Below are 27,354 nucleotides of genomic sequence, written 5' to 3'. Positions count from 1 at the left end.
ATATCTATATAGACCCCACTGAATAGATAAGATAAATGCTGTTCTTCTTTAATAACTATAATTTTAGAAATTATGCTAAGTTGTGGTTGACAGCAATTAGTGCTCTGCTCCATCCATGTATTGTTTCTGAATCTTAAAAAAAATTGAACGGCTTTTGAGCTGTTGACCTCAGGGCTGCTGAGTTGTGCTCTGCCACATGTACCAGATTTGGTGCCTGGACACTTTATTTACCACAACACTAGAAGGAGTGTTACGCAGTGTGGATGAAGTTCCCTTAGTAGTTAAGATGGAGCGAAGGAATGCATGAAATTAAAAACTGGACAAATGGTGCTGTATTTAAAATCAGCATGTCTACACATACATAAGTGTTTGTGTGAATACAGAGAATCATGAAATTAGTTATAAACTTCTGAGAGAAAGAGATAAGGAAGAGTGTAAGTGACGAAAAAAATAATTTGAGAAGCATACGGGGCTGGGAGTATTTCTGGGAAGTGTAATTTGATGCGTCTGTTTACCATAAAAAACAGAGCACATGTGCTCCAAGAATAATATGTCTATGAACATAGATATTTATCCAATAACGGAACACACAAACAGAGGAATAAAACTATATTAACATATATGTTTTTGCATTACATTCAGTTCTACAACACACTTTCAGCCTGTCTGATTGCTGTAAGTGTTCCTTTTAATGCATCTGTAATTCATATGCACGTTTGTATTTGTATGCAAACACATTTTATTTAAATGTTAGTAACACCATTATAATTCACCCACAAAAATTGTTCCAAACCTGTATGATATTTTCCATCTGTGGAACACAAATAAGATCTTTAGTGTGTATTTTGTGTCCATACAGTCAGGTCAGTGGATTCCAATGTTGTTTGGAACCCAACTTTCTGCCAAATATCTTCTTTTGTGTTATGTAAAAGAAAGAAATGCATACAGGTTTGGGATGACATGAGGATGAGTAAATGATGACAGATTGTTTATTTTTGAGTAGACTATGCTTTTAATATTAACCGGCACACATGTACAGTTGGATATGTTTGTGCATCCCACTGTGTTTCTTTGTGAGTGACCGTGTGTTTACATTTATTCTGGAGTGAGAAGCTGTCTTTTGTTTTTAATCAAAGGTGGGAGTTTCAGTGATCAATCAAAGTTGTATGGGACCAGTGTTTTCATCAGCAGCACAGTAGCAGAGTGTTAATTACATCATCTGATAACAATATAACGAAAGCTTAAGCAATGCCTGTCACATCTTAATTTTGAGTTCAGTTTAATATAACTTTGGTCCATTGTATTTAATCAAATCATGGGTTAAAGGGATAGTCCACCCAAATATGAATATTCTTTCATCATTTACTTCCACAGAACAAGAAAAGTCTCACAGTTTTGGAACTGTGTAAATAATAAAATAATTATCATTTTTGGATGAAGTATCCCTTTAAATGATGTATTCCTACATATTTATTTCCTTTTCTGGAATACAGATTTTCTCTTTCTCCCTATGTGCCTGTTTGGTCTCTTCCCCTCTTCCCGGTGTTCTCTGTTTTCACTTGTTGTCTCTGCACGCTCACCATTGCATGATCATGTTTTTGGAATTCTGGTTCAATCCAGTCTTCCATGTTTCCTTACTTTTCCACTCCTCCCTTGCTGTTTTTAATTCCGGCGCTCTTTTGTCCCATCGGAGACACCCACTTTGGTTTCCTTAGGATCTTTTGGTTTTGGCACGTGTGTGAGATTTAAACTAGACTTTTTTTCCTACTCATCAAGCGTGGAAAAAGATTGAAATGTGTTATTTGAACTTGATAAATAAGTTAAACGTTAAATAAATAAGGCATTTTTCTTTTGCAGATGGTATAGGCCTAATCTCACGTCACTGATATGTTGTGATGTCACAGCATATCCTCCGTCATTCTGCTGCAGAGCGCATGAGTTATTCATATCTATGTCAAGGATTGCGCTAAAAATATCCCTGAGAAGCTGCACCACCACACCGATCGATACATTATATTGTGGGCACTGGCTGTTTGAGGACAGACACAATGGGATGTGCTTTCTACAACCAAAACAAAAATACTTGAAACATGTCTGAAAACACTCATTTCAGAATGTCAAATATGTTTTGTTCTGGGCTAATGCTAGCTAGCGTACAGTAGTACTTGCATACTTACTCAAAAAATTATAAATAAATGATATTAAGCTTAGTCAAATAGTTCACAATGAAAACACAAATAAAAATACTTTTCAGTAGGTTTTAATGCACAGTTTCGAAGAGTATTTGAAAAGGCATAGGCTTTGTTCACTGTTATGAATCATTGATTCACCACTTGCTCGCTGGTTGTATTAGGAGGAGGGACATTATCATTCGAGAGCATCTATGCAATGTACGGTAAGGCTAGATGGCTCTATTAGTCCCTGGTACTATTGATTTTAAACAGCATTTTTTTCCCAGTTGACGTGATCCAAAAGCATAAGAAACACAAGTAAAATTTATTAAATGCAATATTTAGATCTCAAATATTTTTTGATATTTTAGTGTTTTCTGATTTTTTTTAACCAGTGTCTAATTCTGCGCTCTTAAAATAATGAAATAGCCTACTAAACCTGCTAAAAGTGATGCTTGTTAACATTTATTAGTACATTAGCTTTTACATGGCCTTAAAGTTTACAAACATGCATAAAATATTACAAATCTTTGCACACATGCATCTCTTCACCAATAGATGGAGCCAGCTGAATAAATAATCATACTACTACATTCTACTTCATGAATTTGCACTCTTGACCTAAATCCAAATATAGAGAGAGAAATTAAAAAAGCATCTATCTCTTTAAGTTGTGGTAATTCTCTCTCTCTTTTAACATTATATTTACAATGTTTAAAATTGAAATTAAAATAAATCTCAAGATGAAACAAATTTAATTTGTAAAGTTAAAAAAAGTTAATTTTAAAAAGTAATGCATTACAATATTGTGCTACTCCCTTAAAAAGTAACTAATTGTGTTACTTAGTTACTTTAAAATAATGCATTACTTTTTTTTTTTTTTTTTTTAAATCTGGGCTAGGCTTGCTTGTTGGTTTTTAAGTTCTGTCTTTGGCAAATGTAAAAGCCTATTCACACTAAACATGAAATGAATAAGCCTTAGACAGAAGGAAATGTAAATTCACATGTGTGTTTGTGTATACAATAATAAAATAATAATAAAAATGTCCATTGAGTTTATAACACTTAATCACACTTAAAATAGGCTACCTAATTATTTTTCTACATTTTTCAAGTTTTGGGGAAGCATATCATTTTTAGCTGTTTTAGATTGTTTTGTCTTATTTTAAATAATTTTAAGTCATCCTGAGGCTCTCAGACACAAAGTTCACAGTTAATGTTACAGATCACACTTAACACTCAGCATGTTGTGTTAGTCAATAATCAGTAGCTCTTTGAGCTATAATCTCATAATACTGCAAATCTTTGTCGGTTTTGTCCTGTCAAAGCCATAACAGCTGGGATTAACACATGGTTCAGTTGTATAAATTTATAAAATTAATGTATAAACTGTGGTCGGCCCACCGAAAACTGTGTTAAGTGAGACTTTGTTTTGGTTACAGATAAAAATTACAAAAGAAAGGAGGAACAAATAAAAGAGATAAAGAGGGGGGTCAGATCCTACTTGAGATTTCTCTCCCCACAGACCCCAAGAGAAAACAAGAGGAAGTAATAAAGACTGGAAGCTCTGCTTACAAAACTCGCATCACATGTGGACCTCTAATATAACCGAGCTTCGATTTAAAACCTGTTAACAGCTTTTCTGCTTGTCAGATGAATTGTGTTGCTTTCGTATCCATTTCATGCTTGTTTTGTCTACAGCTCCTTGCGATTATTCCCATTAGCAGATGGCTCTCTTTACATCTACCTGGTAGTTTGGTGAGAGTGTTCGTCCGAGAGCAGACATATGGATTTGATCAACAGGCACCGTGCTGATGTTTTCTTTGGGCATGTTGACAGGCTGATAGACAAAAGTCTCTCTCTCTCATTCTCCTTCACAAACACACACACACACACACACACACACACATATTCTCTCACAAAGCCACTGGCTGACAGACAGTCTGGAGTGCTCAACTGACACAAAACCTCATTAAAGCACTCTAGGACAAGCAGAGGAAAAAGAAAAGGAGAAGAGCAGAACAAGTAGGGAATAAGGAAGAGAACGGGACGAGAAGAAATAGAGAGAGACACTCACGCCTCTTACTGCCCCCATTTTTTCCTCCTCTGCCGCTGCTCTCTCTCACTCTTCTTTCTCACTCCTTCTCTTAGTCTCGTACCAGCACACACACCCTCTCTCATTCTCATCAAACATTTTTCATCATCTCGCTTTTCAAAGAGAGAGGGGAGACGCATTTGGAGGGTGTCTGAAATTCTGGAGCTCCACAGATGCCTGAGACCAGCGGAGAGATAGGAGCCTCACCCTGTTTGGAAAAGATAGAGAAAACAAAAGAAGAGAAGGACTGCAACAAACTTATACACCTCAGTATTCCCTCATAACCACTACTGGACGCTGGTGTTTGTGGGGTTATCATGGTGACATTAAGAGTTACATTGACTTTAAGGTTCACTTTGTTGCTCCTGTACTGTTTAGGCTGTACTGGTTGGCCGAGCCAGGCTCAGCAGTTGTCCCTGCGGGCTTTGCATCAAGTGGCCCAAACCCGGCAAAACCTCTCTGAGAGTGCAGAGAGCAAAGTAGAACGACTCGGCCAGGTCTTCCGAAAGAACGTGCGTCTCCTTCGGGAACAGGGAGGCTGTCTGGATCTGGTCTTTCTCGTGGACGAGTCGTCCAGCGTGGGATCTTCCAACTTTGGGAGCGAGCTGCGATTTGTGCGAAAGCTGCTGTCAGATTTTCCGGTGGCGCCGGAGGCAACACGTGTAGCACTGGTGACATTTAGTTCCAAGAGCCATGTGGTTACAAGAGTGGACCATGTGTCTGCACCCAAAGCCCACCAACACAAGTGTTCGCTCTTCAGCAAAGAGATCCCCTCCATCACTTACAGAGGAGGTGGCACCTACACCAGGGGGGCCTTCCAGCGTGCAGCGGTAAGAGCAGCTGTGTGATCACAATGTCAAATCTGTGAATGTGAATAAGAATTTAAGCACTTAATTAAATGTAATAGATAAAAGAGGAAATAATAATAATAATAATAAATAGCAGACTTTAAGATTGACAGTCTATTCGCCTAATCTAGACTGAGTTGATTGAGAGGAACTTTGATTTATGCTAAATGTATTTGATATTTCTCCACTGCTCTTTAATGTTCTTTAACTAATAAACGAATAGATAGCTATTGAATCTAAATCACTGAAGCACATTGAGCAGAAACAGGACAGCAAAGTCAAAATGATGGATGAATAGCACATAAAAGTCTCCATTCCTGGCAGGGTACCTCCAGATGTCATCTTTAAGCTAACACCACATGGTTTCCGGTGTGCACTTATCTGGGAAAGACAGGAACTGTCTATCTATGTAGGACTATACAGAACTGTGGCCATAATTAAAAAAGTGCACAGTAGGGCCATGTAGATTGATGTGTCCCTTGTAAATGTGCACTAAAGACTTTGGGAAATAGGGAAAGACAGGTTGGATGGTTTCAAGTTGGAACAACTTGAGAACTTCAAGATGCAGACAAAAGGAAAAGAAAGCAGTGGTGAATCACTTATATAAAAATTATTTTAACTAACACAGTCTCACTTAACAGTAATGCTATAAATTGCAGCAAAATGATTTACTGCATCATCTTGCAGCTTACTGCAGCTTTTACTCCCTTTTTCCATTACAAATGATAATGACGTCTGTGTTTTCAGACATTTTTCTTGTCCTGAATGACATTTGTGGTTTGAAAAATGCTTTCGCTAACCAAGATCTGCAAATGTATTAAGTTGTTATGGAAGCATAGTAGTAAAGTCCTTTTGTTCATATGCAATTACTTGGCAGTCAAACTGTAATATTTCATAGTTTTTGGCTCCTTCTGTTCAGTCTAAATGGCATGGAGGTCTGGAAGCTTTTACCAGACACATTTTCAATCTTTCAGAGCTGCAGAGGTCGAAGGCCTTATCCACAGTTCTACTGCCCAGCCGAAGTGCACAGAGAGGCCAAACCTCTCTGATCAGATTTGCCGTAAAGCAAGAACATGCTCAATTAAGAAGCCTCTGATTCATTTACTCCACTTAATTTGGAGAATGAAATGTTGGATTGGCTCTAAATGCATTTTATTTTGCTGAGGCTGATGATGGATAAAGGCTGCGTTATGTGGCCTCACAAACCTAGCATGCTCGTAAACAGCAGGATGGTGAACCATTTAGAATTGACTTGAGAATCTGCCATTTTAACTACAATGCTTATTTCATCTATAAAGAAATCTCTGTCTAGACACTTTAAATAGACAGACAGACAGATAGAGATCTACGGATCTTAATTCTTATGTAATCTCTCTTCGGTTCGCCGGGCACTCCTGCTGATTCTTGCTGTAACTACAGTGTTTGTGGGCATCCTGGGTTGCCAGATCCTCAACTCCTCTTCCATTTGCCAAACCAGAGCAGAACTAGCTCTCCATAAAATGTATTTTTCCCTCTCTGCTTTCCTTTTAAAAGTTAGCGAATTCTTTTAGTGCTTTCCAAATTCTTTGCCTGCTTTTCTGATCAGCCACCATAGGGAGTCATTACACTGAAATCTTAAACAAAATTGGATTTGAAATTACCTATTTCTGAGCTCTTCCTTTCCCCCAGCAGGGATTCTATTAAGAATGGGAAGTCTATGGTAATTCTATATAAGCACATTTGAAAACACAAACACCCACCCATATACATACTGTACATCAAGAGTCATTCTTCCTCAAAAATGAATGAATTTTATTTTTCGTATGTAGTGTGGAGGTGAAAAGGGCTGTTATATTGTTTGTGTTATTGTTAGCATACATCCTTCCCATTTCATCCCAACAATCCCCCATCAGAAATTCCAGAGAATGTTTTTCTAAAGTGCCATTGACCCCTCTGACCTGTTTTTGAGCACAAGTCAGCAGGATTGTTAATGTCATAGAGTCTAGACAGATCAGCGTGTCCAAATATCTCATATTGTGTCTGCAAAAACATCTGTCAGCAAGCCTCAGAATGTGCTGTGCAAAATTAAAGCAAAGGGACATAAAAGCAAAGAACTGGGATAGCTGTCAGAAGACACAAGCATGATGTTTGGTGTTGATACAAATGACTGGAAATGCACTATGAATGCTTTACAGGTACAGTATTATATATATTAATGTAAGGTTAGTGTCTACTTGTAGAAGATCAGTTTTTTCATAAATAGCTAAGGTGTTGAGTGAAAACGAAACCAAGAAAGAAATGGCTATACACAATGCTTATTTTTGGCCTGTGTGCACTGATGAAACTCTAGCACTTCCTGAGGCTGTATTTGTGTTATTAATTAAGACTGATAGGGAGGGAGATCCTTATGAGAGACATCCTGTACTCAACGAAACCTGATAAAACAGCTAGGAATTCCTTCAAAGCAGCCAGAGAGCCACAGATATGTCTGCAGACAGCAAGATAAGGGCCCTTTGGTCTTTAACTGTCTAAAGAGACCTGTTTTGCAATTAATCAGACCTAGTCCTATTTAGGGGCTTAATTGCAACTCCTAGTTCCTTTGGAGGAACAGATTACTTGGTTGCTTGTAACTGTGTGCTTTACCTTAAGTCACAATTTGTATGCATTCACCTACACCAGAAATTGGTTTATAGCACCTGTTAAACCAGATACAAGAGAGACTGAAATACGTAAGCAGCAGAAATATGCTTTAAAAAGGGATGGACCAACAATGAGAGACAGCTTGAGAAAAGAGAAAAAAATATTTTTGTCTGGGATACACAGGTGATTGTAAAATAAATGCAACACGATGGCACGAGAAAACCTTCGACAAAATCTTGTCTTTAATATTTATTTACTAATCACAAAACACTGTAAAAGCCACAGGGCCTTTGCATATTGTTGTCAAGATTTTTGTTTATCACTTTATACAGTACAGATAGCTCAAAAACATACAAAAGAACCACTTAAGAACTCTTAGTGGGTCCCACCTGATAATGTTAATGCTCATTTTGTAACAAAACTCTGTGTGGCTACTGGAACATTAAGACAGAACATAGTTATAGTCACACAAACTGTATTATTGCAAAATAATTTGTCTCGCATGCAGTTTTCACCTCACGCCAAACCTTTAGTCAGCTCTCAGATTATTCCTGCTATTAACCACAACTTTCAGCTCCAGGAGAGCCTTATTCCACACCCTGAGATCTACACACATAAATGCACTTTGGAACATTTATACACTGTAAAATGCTTCAACGCAGTGATTAGTGGTAACTGGATGCTGGATTAAGTCAAATATAGAGCATTGGTGGTGTTCTCAGTCTGACTGCACCACCAGCACAGTCTACTGCCAAAAAACGCATAATATTGCTGTGAGAAAAGCGGAGTTTCTATTTATTTTAGCACTATTCATGGCCCCATACAGTGAGATTATTTCTGTCACAATGCAAGAGATCGCATTTCTTCCATCAGATGCATATATGGACCACCAAGAGAGTAACATATGTGGAGGCCCACTTTAATCATGCAAATACACCGGCAACTCCCAGGTGTTATTTGTGTTTTAAGGGACCACTGTGGCTGTGGGATTCATAAATGGCAACAGGTGATGTTTGACAATGTTTCAAATTAAGACTAAGATTCTATCAATTTTGCTTTCACATAACAAATATAATAGGTTCATAGGGCAGGGCTAGCGATACATTTAGTTAAAAATTATCTAACAAAGGTCCAAGACAAAACAACAACAAAATGTGGTTAATGTGTCAAAGTGTGTCTTTTGAAGATGAGAACCAATGCTAATAGTGTTAGGATGCAGTGTATTGTCTAAAGTTATGTAAAATAAAATTTGGTTCAGAAGTGTTTTAACTTTTAAATAGTTAAGATTTAGACATTCTAAATCATAATTTGAGCTTTTTTTTCAACTAACATACTCTATTTGGCAAAGTGTTTGCAGTATTTATTTGATGGGGGGGTTTCAATGCTAGAAGCGGTTTCCATCAGAAGCTATCAAGAACATGCAGTCTGAATTTCATGGGCCTTTTATTTTAGAAAAAATAAACCATTTAAATACTTTGTTTTCTAAATAGATTTCTTCCTATTTTGTTAATGTCAGTGTACAGGACTACATAATTTCCACATCTATTACTAAAGCTGACTGTCCTCTCAGTCAAGATCAGTTATATATCACTACCCCTCAACAGGTGTTTTTTAATCAGGTCCAGCTGGGCTACGTAGATTGAGGAACACCGACACTCTTCTGCTCTGGGCCCTCGAGGCTCTTTTTTTAAAACTAAACTGAACATTGGGGAAGCCCTAGACCAAGAATTAGAGTTTAATTGTCAGAGAAATCTGCTCAGCCTCAAGGCAGAGGACGTCTGCCGCGTCTGCTGCAGGACCGTAGCCACCATAGACACTGAGGGGGACCTCCTCGTTGCTGAGTTATATAATTTAGTGATTCAGCACTGAAGCTATTTTGCAGGACAGCACTGACAAGAAGTCTTGTGCTCCTGAATATTTCGGTGTGTGCACTGGGCAATCTCCAATCTGTGTGTGTGTGTGTGTTTGTGTGTGTGCGTGCACCTCAATGAAAGCAGCGCATTAATATAGAACGGTGATTAAACTGACTCAGAATTACTAGTGTATTAAAAGGTTTAAATGCACAAAATGTCAATAATGCAAGAGGACCATAACAGAGTAATTTTTCCATCTAAAGTCATTTCATTGATGATTCAGTGATGTTATCATCCAATTCAGCTCACTTCCGAAAGTGTCTGTGCAATCAGTCAGATGTCCTAAGCAAGCCAAAGGCAACAGTGGCAGGGAACCAAAACTCCATCGTTGACAGAAATGGAGCAAAAATAACTCCCAATTGGCCGATTCTCCTCTGGCCAGACGAAACCAGCATGACATGGTTTAATTCCAGGCTGCAACAAATGTCAGATTGTGCAGAGGGTTCCCCCAATGTTCAAGACATGGTTACAGCCTTGACTTAGATGGCATTAATTTTTTTTAACTATTATGTGGATTCCCTGTATGAATCAAAACTATGACCTTGGTGTTGCTATCACCATGCACCAATTGAACTATACAAACACTTACGTATACAGGTTTACTGTAAATAATAAGTCCTGAAGGAGTAAAAAAAAAAAAAAGTACATCTTCTGAGAGAATAAATTAATCAATATGAGGTTTATCATTTGATCATTTAAAGTAAACTACAATCTGATTAGCCAACTCAAGTTAAAGCAACATAATTCTTAAAGCATTTAGTAAATGCAAAAAAAAAACAATACGGAGGCAGCCATGGCCTAATGTTTAGAGAGTCAAGACTTGTAACCCCAAGATTGTGGGTTTGAGTCTCAGGTTCAGAAGGGATTGTAAGTGGGGGGAGTGAATGTTGTCCTTGGTGTGTGTGCACTTGGATGGGTTAAATGCTTGGCCACACATCAGTTCACTTTCATCTTATTCATTTTACTGTTATTTCACCGCCTTGTGTCTCCCCTTTAAACTGACTTAAATAAGGTTAAATTAATTATTTCTTTAAACAGTTAATGAATTTATGTCGTAATTGTTTTTCCTTCACAGTGTTTTGGTCTCCTTCATAGTCTCTTTTAGTTCTGGCATGAAGATCCGAAATAAGATAAATTTTATTTAATAGTCCAAATCCAGACCCCTTGTGCACTTGCATAACTTTGTTCTTGAATTGAGTTCCTAGTACATGGCTGGCAGCACCAAAGGACCAAAGAGACCAAATATGGACAGATATACAGATGAAATATTGTCAAGGCCTTCTCTCTTTTAAAAATGATTTCCTCTGCTGTCCCACTGTCCTCGGCATGATAAATGGTGTTTTGACCGGAATCAACTAACCATACTCCACAAACCCACGTCCCAGTGTTTTATCCTGATCAATTACACTCCCTTCATTCAAACTCCATCCATCCATACACACTTGCGCATCCTCTTCATTTCGCTTCACAGACAGAACTGTAACAAGGATCTAGGGACTTCCAGCAGTTGGTGGATGTATAGGCCTACCCCATCCATTAGCCCAACGCTCTTTGCTACTGTCCTTCTAAACGAGGTGTAGCTTGTCAAGTGTCTCTGACATTTTGAAGACATCAAATCAATTATAATCAAACTAAAGGAGAACATACCAATGCACAGTGGGAGGCATATAAACTTCAGGCATGCTATGGGTATGAGTTCCATGTACAAAAATCAAACTGTGGTCTAGAGTTTCAACAGCTCAGCTTTGCAGAGCAAAATGTTTACCCTTTAATGTTTTTTTACAGGATTTATTGCAGACTTGTGGAAAAATATCTAGTAATTTCACAGCGAGCTGTTTTCTCCTGCCCAGGTCTATTGCTTGAAATGGTTTGGTCCATCTAGTGGGGTTGTTTTTAGAGTGTAGGTTCATGTTGCTGGCATTCTTTGCCACTGAAACCATAACATGTCAAAAAAGCTCAGACCTCCAACCAAGCAAATTAATGCACTCTGGTCAGAATGTTTACTCTATTCTGGAATGCTTCAGCTGGAGACAGGTCCACACCGACTTGATTAGAAGCAAAACTCTTATTTTGGTTTTCTTTTCTGCTGCATTCTGTTGACCTCAGAAATCTGTAACACAACATAGAAACATCAGGTTTTAGTTAACTGGTTTTGTTAAGATATTACTGACCTTAGATAAGATTTATAACATGATAGGGTGTCTAAGAGGTTTTGAAATAGAATAACCTCGCTGTGATGATCATGGTTCGCCAAGCATGCTCATTAACCCAATACAAGAACTGAACAGAGGATTATGTCTACATTAGAAGTTGTAAAGGACTTGCTGATCAAAGAATGTGAGATTCTTTGTAGACATGTCAACCACAACATGGAGACTGCTAGTGCTAGATGGTAGCAGATTATTTGCTCATATTCAAGTCAATACTCAAATGTAAAAAGTAACTTACATTTTTTTTTCAGACCCATTTAAATGCTTAAATGAATCCTACTGATATCTCATCTACCACCAGCAGTTTCACATGTGTGTTACTCACTGTGTCACTCACTGTTCCCTATATAGCGGATGTCATGTAGTTCACTATAAATGGAAAAGGAGTGAATGAAAACAAGGCAAATAGTGTGTGACACAGAGGGCTGTAGAGCCTAATACATTGTGGATGCTCTCTAATCTCTACCTTTCTCTATCTCTCTACAAAGGTTGTACACTTCTTGTTGCAATTATGGGTTGGAATGAGCGCACCAGATAATCTCCACTATGGTTTCGGACAACACCACAATTGGTCCTTCAAAACTCAATATGCTAATGATAACATTTATGAGAAATTGATTTTTTTTTTAAATTTGTTTCACAGTAATTACCATCACTTTTGATCAATTACTGAACATATTCATCCTTGCTGAATAAATGTAATAATTTCTTTAAAAACATCTTACTGACCCAAAAATGTTTAACAATTCTGTCAAAAGCAGAGACACATTTTCACAGAAAGCCTCTGGACTTTCTCTTATCACTGACAGCAAAAACATACACTGTACACATGTAGTGTTTAGATCATGCTAAGCCAGACTGCAAACGTTACAGTGTGTCTGTATGACAAAGCAGGATTGATTGCCGCTGTACTGTATTAATCATACTTGCGTAAAAACATACCCACACATTTAGACATACATAAAAACACATAGCAAATCTCAACTGGATAGCATGTGGTCTGGTCCACACTGCAGGTTTTTCTGCCTGTGAACTGCTTGTCTAGACTGACATGTAAAGTCTGTTTAATTTTTATATGCTACAATCTTAAAAATAAAAGTTCTTTATTTGGCATTAATGGATCCATGAAAAACCTTTAACATCCATGTAAACTTTTGATTGCATAAAAGGTTCTTCATTGCGCAAAGGGGTTCTTTTAAGACCTTTCTGCAGAAAGGCTCTTTGGGGAAACCCAAAAATGTTTCTTCACATTGCTGCAGAAACCTCCACGAGTTTATTTAGGGTATTTAAAAATAGCTGAAAATGTGTGCACTTTGATTCTGCTGGTTCAAAGTGCTTGTTATATCAGCCTGGTAACTTGTAAACTCAACTTGATGGTTCTTAAATAGTGTGTGTGTTCTTACTCCCAGAAGTTGTGAAAAGTCATTCATCACATCAAAGCTTTGCAGACCGAGGAAAAACATGCATCAGAGGGTCAGTGAACCGAGGCTGAGCATAAGACAGGTGACCTTTAGTTGTTACAAATAGTTTTAGGCTGCCAAAGAGCCTAAAATCAACTGACTATTGCATATGAACTATAATAAAAAATGAACAATGCAGATTGAGTTGAGAAAATTTGTTGCAAAGATTATATACCCATAATGTTGCGATAGACTTTGTTTTGTCACAAACTATCTTTTAACTAAGCTAATTAGATTAGCCACTAATTTGAGCGATTAACCACTGCTGCTTTGATGGGGGACAAGATATGTGTGTTTGTGTAAAAAAAAAAAAAAATATATATGTGGGTTTATATTTCGTAGGAGTGATTAAAGTAGTGTGTAATTATGTGGTTGCAGACATATGTGGTTGCTGTTTATTTGCTCCTACTTCTGTGATCTCCGATGGTTGTCTACCCTACTCTAATAATGTGCAGTCATGTTTGTGTACCATGACCACCTCTGACTCATATCTAAAAACCCTTACGCCTTCAGTGTCTTTGAGCCGACGTCCCATAAAAGCCCACAGTCACACCCTGTTTTAGCCCATGGGCCAGCTCCCATATAGGCCCCAACCACAGTGACATCACTGTGGTGACAACCAGTAGCATCTGTATATTTGTGTCTGGGTTTGTGTGTGTTAGAGAGAGATGAAGTTGGTGAACAGCACCAGTGCATTGGAGATTCTAGATTTGAGGTGTGTGCTTGTAATTGGAAGTCAGGCTTCAGGTTTTGTAATTGTTGTTCCTGTCTTGAGATGCTTGAACTGCAGCCAATTAGACAATAAAGAGAAAAGCTGCTGTTTTCTACCAGTCCTTGAGTTGGCCTTGTCCAATGAATATTACAACCCCCTCCTTTCTTTCTGTCTGAAGCAATAAGACAGTAAATTGTGCTGCACTTAGAGCATCCATAGAGAGAAAGAAGGCTGTTCCTCTGCCAAGCCTCTTAATTTCATATGTTTAGACATAAAAAGTCCTGTAAACAATTTTGGGTGTGATGATGATACGCAATATGATGCGATTTCAATTTTTCATTTCTGTTTGGAAGCTTTTGGTGCATAATGAAGATCTGTAAAGTTACAAAGACTAAAGTCTCAAATCCAATTAGAGTTAAGACTCGTCCACACCCCTCTAAAACAGCTCGTTCTAACACACCCACATATCCTTTAATACTTTTAAGCATGAAATGAAATTATGAAAATAAATGAAGTGTAAGCTACATTACCCACACTGAAGTGGAAAAACATAAATCATATATTGCAGACAACACTTCTTCGATTTAGATGTGTTCTACTTGATTGGTGAATTAAATGACCATCCCTGCCTGTAAATTAGGGTTTCTCATAAATTTAGTCACACTGCGTTTCAATATTAAGTTTAGTATTTTTTTTAACTCACAGCAAATTCTGAGGCACTCGCGTGAGAACGCCACGAAGGTGATCTTCCTCATCACTGACGGGTACTCAAATGGCGGAGACCCGCGGCCGGTGGCGGCGGCGCTGAGGGAGAGAGGTGTGGAGATTTTCACGCTGGGCATCTGGCAGGGAAACATCCGCGAACTACACGACATGGCCTCGCACCCCAGGGATCAGCACTGCTACCTAGTGCACAACTTTGCTGAGTTTGAAGCACTTGCTCGACGCGCCCTTCACGAAGGTGAGAATTCAGAGTAGAGCTTCACATACTTAAAATGGTTAAGATTGGGTCATAATTGTTAAACTAATCCTGGGTTATCCTATTTCATGATTCAGATTGTTGACATTTCCCTCTTGGTTCATAGTTAGTCCCTCCTGAGTAGACCAATTTCAAATCAAAGCTTTACTAAAATTGAGTATGGTAACAGCATAACAAATTTTATTTTGATGTCAGTTGTGACTAATACCAAGCTCTTTTACTGTAATAATTGCAGTTGCATGCTGTGATATTTTAACAGAAACTGTGGTTAGCATGGTGAATGTTTGTAAAGGGAAATCAAAGGCCAATCCAGCTCATTTGTCCTGCGCCTGACAAATATGAGCCCCCTGTTAATCCCAGTGTAGAAGAAAACTGGTACCAATATTTCAGTGTTATTATTTCCTTTGGCTCTCTGGCTACAGCAGATTCTTCTTATCTGAGGTCTGAACTCAATCAGCCACATGAACTCAAAAGACCCCATTCTTCATGATGACATCACCAACCTACACTAAACCCAGAGAGATATAAAACAAAGAAACCCTCTGGATAGCAACAGATCAGTTATTGGCTATGGGCAAAGGTTAAAGCTGTGGCATCGTTTGCTCTCACCTCCTGCTGTGATATCATGTCTGTCATATCCTTTGTCCAAGATAGTGCAGACACCTTCAGCTTGTGTAATCTGGCTGTGTATGCCAACATCTGGAGCCATGCATTTGTTTGTATTTAGGGAGACCAAATGGTCTTGCCAAAAGTGAAGGTTTTTATAGTTAGTTATGCATAAGACGCCAATAACAAAACACACACGTTCATTTTTCCAGACCCGCTTGGAGTTCAGTTAGACAGGTAGGAATAGATGAATTATGAAGGCAGAATTATTGTCGTTTGCATCAGAGAAAAGTGCAGAATCTGATATTCATTGCCATTTTTTCTCTTCCAGATCTTCCAGCTGGAAGTTATATTCAGGAGGACCTGGCCCAGTGTTCTTCGTTGTGCGAAGAGGGAAAGGACTGTTGTGACATGATGGCCAGCTGTAAATGCGGTACACGGACAGGACAGTACGACTGTGTGTGTGAGAAAGGATACTATGGAAAAGGACTTCAGCATGAATGCACAGGTAAGGGTCTGGGTCTGTATGCAAAGTTTGGATTTTCCATTTCAGTTCAAAAGCTTTGAAGAAATGGATGGAGTTCCTAGAGACAGGTCCAGTTTATTACTCAAGTAATTTGCTCGGAGATGTTTGAGGCTGAAATGTGAATTGAAAGCCAATTCCTCTCTTGAAATGAAGTAAAAGAAACACTTCCATCAAATATCCATAGTGACAGAGAAAACAGCATACAAATAGATGGGACATTGAAGCGTGATGCCAAAGTGGTGCTTTAGCTCTCATTTTGCTTTCATAACAAACTCATAAACATGATTTAAAACATTCACAATCATCTCTTTTTGCACTGCAGAATATTATACATACATATGCTGTGTCAACACTTTTTTGCAGTTTACTTAACTACATTTTTATCTAGGAGCCCTACTTTTTGTCCACCTCATAAAACTGCTTGAAAAAAAGCAATGCTTCATTAGAATTAAGATCTATTTGTGTTTACGTTCTTGAATTGGAGTCCTATTAAAGCTATCTTTCATGCCGTGTTTAAAATGAGCTCATATTGAGACAATTCTGAAATAATCAGACTGACTAATTAAACTGAGAAATGAGGTGGTAGGAATATGTTAGATGTTCAAACACGGTGTGAACTGTAGAGTTCATCAGAGCTAACCTCCGACAGATGTTGTTATTGCTTACTTGCTTTCACACTTTGTGGCTTTGTAGCAATAGTTCTTTCTTTTTCTAAGCAGAGACACTAAATCATGAGAAGTCATGTGTAAATGCCTTGAAGTCTATTATAAATCTTATTTTTAAGTCTTTATATTAAACAGACATAACTCAGGAAATTAATGTGGTATTTTGAGAAATAGATATGGAATAGTGAAAACTTTTACTCACAAATGTCTTGACTTAAAAGAGTTTTAACTCTAAGGGCCCTATCATACACCTGTTGCAATGCGACGCAAGGCATTTTCCCATCCAGCGCCATGTCATTTAATTAGCAAATGCATTTTCGCTCATTTTTGCGCCCATGGGCATGCTGGTCTAAAAAAGAGGTGTGTTCAGGTGCATTGCTGGTGCAATGCTATTTTAAGGAGCTGAAAATAGACCGAGCCATAGACCAACTCAAACCTGGTCTAAAGTCTTTAGAACTTTTTGAGAATCGTTCAAAAAACGCTGTGGCTGTAAGTAGTTGGCATGATCGACATGATGCATAATAGTCATAATTTACAAGTCAGTGTCTGATTTGGAGTAAGTTACAGTTTGAAAAGGAAAAAGAGACTGAGCAGATTTTGTTATCTGTTTTATTGTGTTTCACCAGTGCCCTGTTTATTTTGGTTGTGATAACGAAGGCCATGAACTCATTTGCGAATCGCAACCAGATGTCGTCAGGGCAATAGCATTCCTCACAAAGAATTTCTGTCTAACTGTAAATTAGCAGCAGAGTGCTGTAATTAATGACAGAATACAAACTCATAGCTAGCCAGAGGCGGTTGGCTCACTCTATGGAGGCCCCCAGAAAAGCAGAATAAAGGCAAGGGTTTCTTGTGTCGGATCTGGGGACTGTTTTAATAATAATAATGCAATAAATCACATAAAAAGCAAAAGGACAAGCTGACAGTGGTAGGGTAATGCTTTTCAGTCATAGATAATAGCAGTATTTTTCCAGACGTGTTGTTTTGCTTCTGTGCACAGAAAAGTTATAGCTTGGATAAAGTTTGTTCCCATAGGTCAAGTTTTAATCTTTTGTTGATCTGTAGAGATTTTAAAAAGAAAGTTGCCCTGAGTATCATTGGAATTTATTGGAAAGCCCGCTAATGTGGATTTTCCTTATGTCTAAACAGTGTTTAAAAGCAAGAGTAAAGGCCATTTACTCTAAACTAACCTCTTGTCATTATTTCTTCAAAGTAAAACATGGATGACATGGATGAATGAGTACTGAGAAAAGAGGAAGGTCAGCATTTGTGAATATCTTTGTTGGATTTTGTTTGACTTTAGCATCCCAGTGGTGCTATAATGACCTGACGTTTTATCTAGTGTCACATTGTGGGTTAACCTAGTTAGTTTAATAGATCACCATAGATGCAGACACAATAATACATCTCAGCTGGTGTGTGACAGGGACCGGTTGTCAGATGTCAGAGGTCAAGGATAGTTGAGGAAGAGACACTGTTTTATTTCCTCAAATTGGGGCTCGTAAATATTTACCTTCTGCAGAACGCCTCAGATTCCACATGTGAGCCCCTAGACAAACATAATTCTATCCATGAAAGAAAAAAAAATACAGAAAAGGAGGAATCTGGGAAATGTTGGCTAGGTATTGAGTGAGGAAATGTTGCAATCATGTTTTTTTTGTGTTTGACCTCCTTCTGCTCCCTCTGTGTCTGTCTCTTTCCCCCTCCTTTTCACCCCCCTGCAACCCTGTGACCAAAAACACCCCCCATATGGTCTCTAGGAGTTAATAAAAATGTACTCTCGCTTCATTTAGTTCCTGTAAAGCGGTTCCTTTTTTGTCTGTGCAAATGTATGCACATAATTGTGTATGCTTTTGAGTACAGTATGTGTGTCTCGCTTGCAATAACATGCATTTGGTTTTAAACCAAGAGACGCATCAGTAGATATCATATATTAGATGGGAATATTGAAGGGCCACAGTGAGAGTGAAGATGTTCATCAGACATAGTGACAAAACAGGCTTCCAGTAATATAATACATCTCCATCAGAAACCGAATATGTTTCCAACTCTTGATTCTATTTCCCAACCACAATCCAGTAACAGTTGTGCTGCTTAATAGTTTTGTGGAAACTCGATTTTTTTCTTCTTCCAGGACCCTTTAGTGAATAGAAAATGTTTGTTCATCTTTTATAAAAGTCTTCACTGTCACTTTTGATAAATTTAATGCATCCTTACTGAATAAAATTATTACTGCTAGTGTATATGTTAAAGAAAGTCTGCCAAAGTCATGACTTAGTTGTGAGCACTTCATTTCAAAATATTGCACAAGTAAATGGATTGTGCATAGATATTCTGCTCAGTTTCATCCCTCCTTTGTAAAACTTTTCAATTGGTTTAAAGTGCTAATGTGACCAGTAAGCTGTGGTGCTTATGATGCAGGTTGAAGTCTAGTCTGCCTTGTATAATCATACTACCTCTTCCTCTTTTTTGATCCTCCACATTGTATCTCCTCCTTTCTTTCCTCTCCATTTGCATCTCTGATCTCTTCCATACCACACACACATCAGAAACAAGGTGAGCATCCTGTTTCACAAATCCAAGGTTGAAGGGTTCAGAGCTTTCCCAGGCCTCTTCTTCCTCATATTTCATACCTCTTTACTCTTTCACTCTCCAAACCTCCATCCCACACGGCCATGTCCCTCTTTTGTCTTATTTTGTCCATCTTTCTTTCACAATTAAACTGCTGGTTTCCTACTTCCCTCAATATCCTAAAAGCCTGCAAAGTCAGAAGAGACACTGTAATGAATGTTTGGCAAGACCATTAGAACAAGTCTAATGTGATTATGAAAATTACTGTCTGTACTTTACTGTACATGCAAGATTAGTCTTCTAATGTATTTATAATGGTGATACTCAAAAAACAAATAATAATAATTCGAACTCAGCTACTTTGAATTTCTTTTCCCAGATAAAGGCGGATGGTTGCTCAACTCCTAGTGTGCTCTGCTCCAGGATGTGTTGGCCAAAAAGAGTAGATGCCTCTGAATCTCAAGGGACATAAAGGTTCAGAGTCAACTGGGTTCACCAAAAGTTTTTTAAACTAGATCAGAATAAAGTGAAGATTTTAGTTCCAGGAAGACTGGCATGTGAAGGTTTCTAAATGAGATCACTTGGTTATTGAGACATTGCTATTGTTATGCTGACCTCGTATCCATTTTTCACTTTTAAGTGGCAGTGAGTAATAGTTAAATATTGGAAGTGACTGCGGGTCTGAGGTCAGTGGATTCTATGTGGAGCAGCTTAATGCCTCAGTGACAAATTAAGAATTCCTTAAACTGCCACTGTGTGGTAAACTGTGTAGATTAATGCTTTTACTTACTTTGGATCATAAATAGACACTAGTGCACACAAGAGGTGTGTGCATGACAGTAAATTTGCTTGTTAGGAATCGTATGTGTGTGTGTTGACTGTAAACTGGCAGCAATTAGGGCCGCCAGCAGGTGGGGGTGAAAATGGGATCTTGTGGCTGAACCTAACGAACCTAGCAAGTGTTTCTACCCAATCTTTCTTTCTTTCTTTCTCCTCTTCCCTTGCAAATTATAGAGTAGCTCACTGTGTCATGTGTTTCCAGTTATAAAAACTGATTTGCAATATGTGTCATGTAAAATGGTTATGCTGGCCGAGCAGTCCTATTTAATTCTGCTCTGATTCCATTCTTGAGAATGACCTACCAGTGTCACATCGGGATGCTGTAATGGTTATTCTGCCCCCCCCCCTCCATCAATGCAATTAAAAATCCCATTGGAAATGTTTATGATTGCTCTTGCTCTGGCTTTAAAAGCCAACTATGAAAGAACAACCCTATTTTTTTCACTCTGTATGTCCTGTTACATTGTTTCTGTCAGCTTCACTCTGGTTTTTCCTCCTCATCTTTCCTAACATCTGTCATTTCATTATTTCCTATCTTTTTCATATCAGTTGCCTTTAGTGTGAATTTATCAGTTGTGGTTACAGGTTGAGTGTAAGTGTTGCATCCTGTCCCCCTTCATATCTGTCTATCAGAGCATGTGCTTTTAAAAGCCTCCCCTATGAACTTTCTGTTAAGACTGGGAATCTGGTTAAGATTGTGGGTTCGAGTCTCAGGTCCGGCAGGAATTGTTGCTATTATATTTGGGATTTGGAATGATATGAGAGTGTATTAATTATGATAGAAGTTTCATTTTTGTGTCATTGAAAGTTGGCAAAAGAGTTTAGACATCTAGGCCCGGTTTCATAGACAGGGCTTAGCCTAAACCAGGATTAGGCCATAGTTCAATTAGGACATTTAAGTAATCATTACTGTTGTGCATCTTAAGACAACACAAAGGCACTGACATGTTTAAAGATCAGTCAGTGCAAGTTTCTTTCAGGTGAAACCATTCAGATGAATATTTTAGTAGGCTTAAGGCTTGTCTGTGAAATCGGGGGCTTGTTTCAAAATGGATCATCAAAGAACACGATTAATATTCCTTTTCTAGAATCCAGATCTGAACAGCAAAATAAACAGGATTCTCACAATGACACAAAGCATAACAATTGCATTTGAGGTTGACCTCATGTTGAAAACCCAGAACAAAGGGGAAAGGATGAAGTCTATATAAACATGCAGAGTGACATTTTTGTGGCTGAAAACAGAAGAACGGTAGCATGAATGGTGAATTCATTTAGAAGTTATTTACAATAGTTTAAAATGTGCATCTTTTACATCCTGTGTTTTGCAGATGTGGATTATTGTTTATTACCAAAATCATCTGTAATTCGTTCACAATCAGGTTAAGATACAGTCATTTCCTCTAATATTTTTAAAAGCTGTAGTAAGCATTTGTAAATTCTGTATGAAACTGATGAAACTTTAGTCGGTCATATCTGTATGTGATGTGGAGCAGCTATAAATGCATGTGAACCTCTTCCGCAAGCATTTATCCTCTACACAACCTTAAACTAAGGCACCAAGAAACACAAAAATTCAGCATTTCACCTTTGTACTAGCTTCCTAATGTTTCCTGATCTAGCTCTTCTAATAAACCTGGAATAGTACATTGTATTGTGGTTATGTCTCTCTATTTTTCAACGCGGAAGTAAGCAATTTTCTTTGAATGTGCGAAACATCTGTTTCATTAGCTGCTGTTGGGAAATAACAAGAAAAATAACAAAGTGCAGTGAATGGTAAAACTGTTTCCACTACAAAACAGTGTGCTCCTAATTAAGATTATATTTAAAAAATATGGTAAGACACACCAGTCTGCAATATCAAGCAGCAAAACAAGCTGTTTTGTACAAATAAAATGAGCTGGAAGCGAATGGCCAGTCCCATAAGATTTAGACTCTAAGTCATTTTAGATAAAAGCCAAATAGATTCATGTAATTAAATTATGTTTTAGTAACAAGATTCGGGAGAAGCCTGTCAGATACTTAGCCTTATCAACACCGGTGGACCACAATCAAGTAATCAATACCATAGTATAAATATTGCTGACTTACCTCTATCCATTGACGGTTTATCAGCATCCCTCCTCCACCCCATCTCCTCACTTCGAGTTCACTTTATAAATAGACGGGGAAACGCCAAATACACATACCATACCTCAGCTAATTATATTTAAGCGTGAACTCGTGCAATTAAATTTGTAAATGCTAGTATGGCATTCTCTAATGTCTATTTAAAAGTTCTTCAAAATAAAATATTCTTAAGTCAACATTTAACATAAGAACATTAGCATTAGTTTAATGGTGAATATGTCGCTCTGTTGTATATCAGGTTCTGTCAGGATAGTCTTTGATAACCATTCTTAAAATGAGAACTTCATACGTTCAGTAGCTAAGTCTAGTATTGGTGTTAATTTAGATTGCTGTTTTTCATAACTTTGAGTCAAAGAGTTCAAACTGTCATCCTCCTGGAAACCCACAATAAAGAAAGAGAGAAAGAGGAATAAACTGGCTTCAACCCAACAGACAAAAACTTACAGTCCAAAGGATATGAGTAAGAAGCGAGAGTAAACTAGGGAGGGGAACGAGGAGTGTATTAAATGTGACAAAATACAGCATAGGTTAGCTATTTAAGCATAATGTCTGTGAACACTTTCATTAAACCAGGTCAGTGCAAAATGTCTGGTAGATTCACAAGCAGTTCAAGTTTGCAACGAAGATGTTTCACCACCCATCTCAATGACTTCATCAGCTGTTTGATGCTGGGGAATTCCAGCCATCAGACAGCTCCTAAAAGCCATTTGGATGAGCGACAGTCTTCAATAGTCACATTAAAACATAATAGCTTGTTTCTAAAGGTGTAGAAATTTAATAACCAGTTGATTAAAAAAAAAAAGATTACTAGCACTTTTTTTGAGAAAGGAAACCCACCATCTTTCCAGCTCTCTGATTTCTCCCTCTAATTTATTCCATCCGTCCATCTGTATGTCTGTTTTCTTACTTAAGCACAGATGCACTCTTTTTTTCATTGGTTTTGGTTGTATTCCTGTCTTACATTCTTTTTCGCCATCTGTCTGTTTAGTTCTCTCTTCCTGTCTCAAAACTCACTGTCAATCGCTCTTTGTTTATTTCAGTTCTTCTTACATTAATTCCACCATCTGAATTTCAGTTTGTGTATCAGTGTTTGTTAGCTTTTCATTCTTTCAGCCTTTTTGCTCTGTACCAACTGCCAGTCTTTTTGGGCCTAGTGTTTCAGAGCGGATGGCCACCCATCACCAATTTATAGAAACTGGCTCCCCCCATCAAAACTCAGAATAGCACAGTATTGCTACTGTTTCAAAAGCAGCTGGGTGTTATTTGCATGAAAAATTACCAAATAAAATATCAGAAATGATGCCAAGGGTACTGGGAGGAAGGCTCAGATGAAAACTTTTTACTCTTGTGTATTACTTGTTATGTAACTAGTGAAACAAATCGGTGGTTGTCAGACTAGCCACTTGAGCTGTCACCTTAATGATGGACGGGAGTCCGTCATAAATATAAACAACACCTGCAAATGGAAATTTGTTAGATGTGTTTTTTTTTTTATTGACCAGATAGTCTGTCAAGATGACTTCTGCAGTAGTGACCTTTTGAAGAAATAAATGAGAGATAGACTAAGAGATGAGAAAGTAGGTGACTGCTTTTGAAAATGATGGAAGAAATGTCCTTTTACGGTAATTTAATCTCAAACTGAGGTCCTAACAAAGTTTCAACTGTATCATTTTATGAGCTAACATGAACTTGAAAACAATTTATTTTTTTTGACAAAGATTAATAACTTCTGTAGCACATGTAGCTATTGTGAATGTTAATGGTTAACTAATGAGATTGTAAAGTGATACCTATGGGTCGTTATGGGTCGTCTTTTGTACTTTAATCTGTGCAAAACTTTTAACTTTATTTTTCTTTATTGTTTTATTTTTAATTTAAGATTTAAATTTAAATTTAATTTAATTTAAAATTTATTTTATTTCAATGTTCAGTTATTTTTGTTATTAGAAAATTTGATACCGGCATGTCCCTAGTTGTGGACAAATGCTGAAGTAGCTTCGCAAAAACTTCAACTAGAAAGAGATGACGATCTTGCTTGTGTATTACTCGACATGTGAGTTGTTTTGATTCGTATCTTTACAGAAAACGTATGCTATTATAACGATCAACAAGATATTAGTATAATAGTGCATACACGCCAAACGCGGGGGATCGCGTCTGTAGTCCCGCCCGAGACTATGGATCACGTCTGATACATAGTCTGATCACGTCTTTGCATTGACTTTGTATGTAATCTACTGATGCAAATCGTTAAACTTGCATTAAATCCATAATTTATGTTTCCGTCTGATTTGATGGCCGTCAGCGGTTGGGTAGAAGACAACAAATCCCATCATTCCGCGCTCCTTCTTAGTGTCATCAAACCGTGCGCCCTCTAGTGGCAGGTCCAGCAAACTGTTCCTTTAACCTCCAAAACATACTGTATTTAAGCAATGTAAAGTTACTGTTGGAGAGTCTTTCAGTTAAGTAATATGTTGACTGACACAGTGAGCGTGATTTCACCAAGTGCAACATGTTCCTGGATCAACATACTTGTTGATCCTGGAGCAACATTCCAGTCAACCAATCAGAATTGAGATATAACTTTTAAGAATATCTGTTTTAGGCTTACAACCAGAGTTAGGTGCTTCTACACCCTTGTTAATCAGCTATCATTTCCCACTGATTTTAGGAATAAATTATGGGTAGGGCTAGGTTTAGGAGTAGGGATTGGGTTAAGTCTATATTTTTGGACAATAATGTTGATCCAGGATCATCAGAAGATGTTGCTCCAGGAACATGTCTTACTTGGCACAGCGACCTATCTGACACAGCATCTTGTCACAAGGATTTGTGTCTAGTGTTTGACAAATCCATTGGGCCGATTTAATTCTGGCATGTATAGCACAAAAAGGTCCATTTAATGTGCCAATGTGAATTTCCAAAGGAATCACAGTCATGAGAAATGCTTATTGCCTCTTTAAACATTTTGGACTTTTTTTAGTTTGAAATGAACTGAACTACTAAAACAAATCACTACTAATTATCACTAAGGATTGAAAGTTCTGAAATAAGATGAAAGTTCTTTCAAATAAATGTTGAGAAAACAATATGCAATCTGATTAGCATGACAACGGCAAAGTTAAAGGTGGATCTAATGTTGCATTTCATTTTGATATCTTTATATCTTTGCATCTTTACACACAATTTGAAGGTCGCAAATAAACTGTCCCAGAGTTGTTGTAGCTGTGGGAAATTTGGTTGTGATGAAATAAAGAAATTCAAATTCACAATGTAATGGAAGTAGCATCAGATCACTGACTTGTTTTCAGTTGTCAAAGGATCGAGGCAGAACTGTAAGTTTGTAAGAAAATGGCAGGGTTTAATTGACTAAATCATTTGTGAAATTTGACATGAGTCATTAGCGAGAAGTCTGTTGTTTAAATGAAAGATTGAGTTAATTTTCTATCAGGTGAATTTCCATTTCCATCATTGCTATCAAGTTCTCTTTTTTACCTTTTTCTTCCACTTTTTTTCTCTTTCTCAGCTTGTCCATCTGGCACATATAAACCTGAATCAGTTTCTGGAGGTGTAAGCACCTGCCTTCCCTGCCCCGACCCTCATCACACATCCAGACCTGGGAGTACAGATGTATCAGACTGTGTGTGTACACAAGGCTACAGACCACACAACAACACATGCCAAGGTGCTGATCCTCTCTGCTCTCTTTCTGTAAACATACAGTACATCTGCTAACACTTATGTTTATAGATATGTGTCTGCATGTATGCTCTTTTCAAACACTAAATATAATGCTTTCTCTTGTTCTCCCTACTGCAGCGGTGGTCTGTCCAGTTCTCTCTCCCCCAGAGAATGGTTTCTTCATCCAGAATGTGTGTAATAATCAGTTTAACTCTGCATGTGGGGTGCGCTGTCTCCCAGGCTTTGACCTGCAGGGTGATGGAATCAGACTCTGTCAGCCAGACAGGACCTGGTCAGGACTTCAGCCGAGCTGCAGAGGTGATGCTCACCTGGATTTATGACATCACTGGTCATGGAAAGAGGACACAGATTATTGATTTATTCATAATTTTTTTTATTTTTCTTTCACTCACTTTCTTTGATTAACTTGCTCTTGCTCTTGTATTTTTTTGCCTCTAATTCCATCTAAGCAGAAAACTAATTTTTTTTTGCCGACTGTTTTAGTGCTTACACACTTGAACAGATTCATACAATAGGTATATGCACCTATCACACTCAGACAGATGCATGTATGAAAGTCGACCTGTTAAGAGTTCCTTCTCTTGTGACCTCAGGTCTGAAATTTTGTGGTTTTTCTTCGTTTGTAAATAAATTACAGGTCTCAAAGTCCTAACCACAGACCTCTTCTCTTGAGCTTTTTCTTTTTTCCCTCTCATTTGCTCTTAAAATCTCTTTTCTTCTCTAGTATGACCATCTTTTCTGTTTTTGTTTCTCCCAGCTGTCCATTTTAGCTCAGTATCATTCCATGGAATCATTAAAGTTTGTCCAATACAGCAAAGTTTTAATTAAATAGGACCAAACCTTCTATACAAAGCTCTAACCCCTGTCTGGTGTGTGTGGTATTTTCCCATAGTTCGCTCTTGCCCAGATCTCTCTCCTCCGCATCATGGGGTACTCAACTGCAGTGAGAAGACTGCCCCCCACAGGCTGGAGTGTTTGGTGCGCTGTGAACTGGGCTATAGACTACAGGGCAGAGCCAGACTCACCTGTCTGGCCACCTCGCAGTGGAGTGGACCACAGCCCCGGTGTGTCGGTAAGATCGCAGCTCTGTTTCTGTGCATGTGTTTATGTGGGGATAAAATGGCTGCAAATTAATGTCCAATCTGAAAAATCTACATTGTAATGACCTACCTCAAAGGTCATTTTGGTTTTGACAGGTTTTGACACTCTTTTAAATGTGGTCAGTTTAACTGGAGCGCTACTTTAATACAAGTTATAGCACAAAACAAACAAATGAACATCAGAACGTATGTTAAAAGAAAAAGTAC

The 27,354-nt window shown here is 38.0% G+C and overlaps 1 protein-coding gene across 2 annotated transcripts in view; it reads left to right on the top strand.

Annotated features, from left to right (window-relative positions):
• Positions 1 to 4,081: 4,081 nt before the first annotated feature.
• The window catches only part of LOC128017128 (sushi, von Willebrand factor type A, EGF and pentraxin domain-containing protein 1), a 53,007-nt gene continuing 29,734 nt past the window's right edge, over positions 4,082 to 27,354 (top strand). Inside the window, exons 1-6 of one of the 2 annotated variants that reach the window (XM_052602352.1) lie at positions 4,082 to 5,096; positions 14,734 to 14,989; positions 15,945 to 16,121; positions 25,872 to 26,030; positions 26,165 to 26,344; positions 26,940 to 27,119. In XM_052602352.1, coding sequence (XP_052458312.1) covers positions 4,584 to 5,096; positions 14,734 to 14,989; positions 15,945 to 16,121; positions 25,872 to 26,030; positions 26,165 to 26,344; positions 26,940 to 27,119 — 1,465 coding nt within the window. In that variant the 5' untranslated portion in view covers positions 4,082 to 4,583. The remainder of the gene's footprint in view (positions 5,097 to 14,733; positions 14,990 to 15,944; positions 16,122 to 25,871; positions 26,031 to 26,164; positions 26,345 to 26,939; positions 27,120 to 27,354) is intronic. The other variant, XM_052602353.1, reaches the window with a different exon arrangement.

The sequence above is a fragment of the Carassius gibelio genome, chromosome A7 (assembly GCF_023724105.1).
Source record: "Carassius gibelio isolate Cgi1373 ecotype wild population from Czech Republic chromosome A7, carGib1.2-hapl.c, whole genome shotgun sequence".
Taxonomy (NCBI): Eukaryota; Metazoa; Chordata; class Actinopteri; order Cypriniformes; family Cyprinidae; genus Carassius; species Carassius gibelio.
This window is presented reverse-complemented; position numbering and strand designations above follow the sequence as displayed.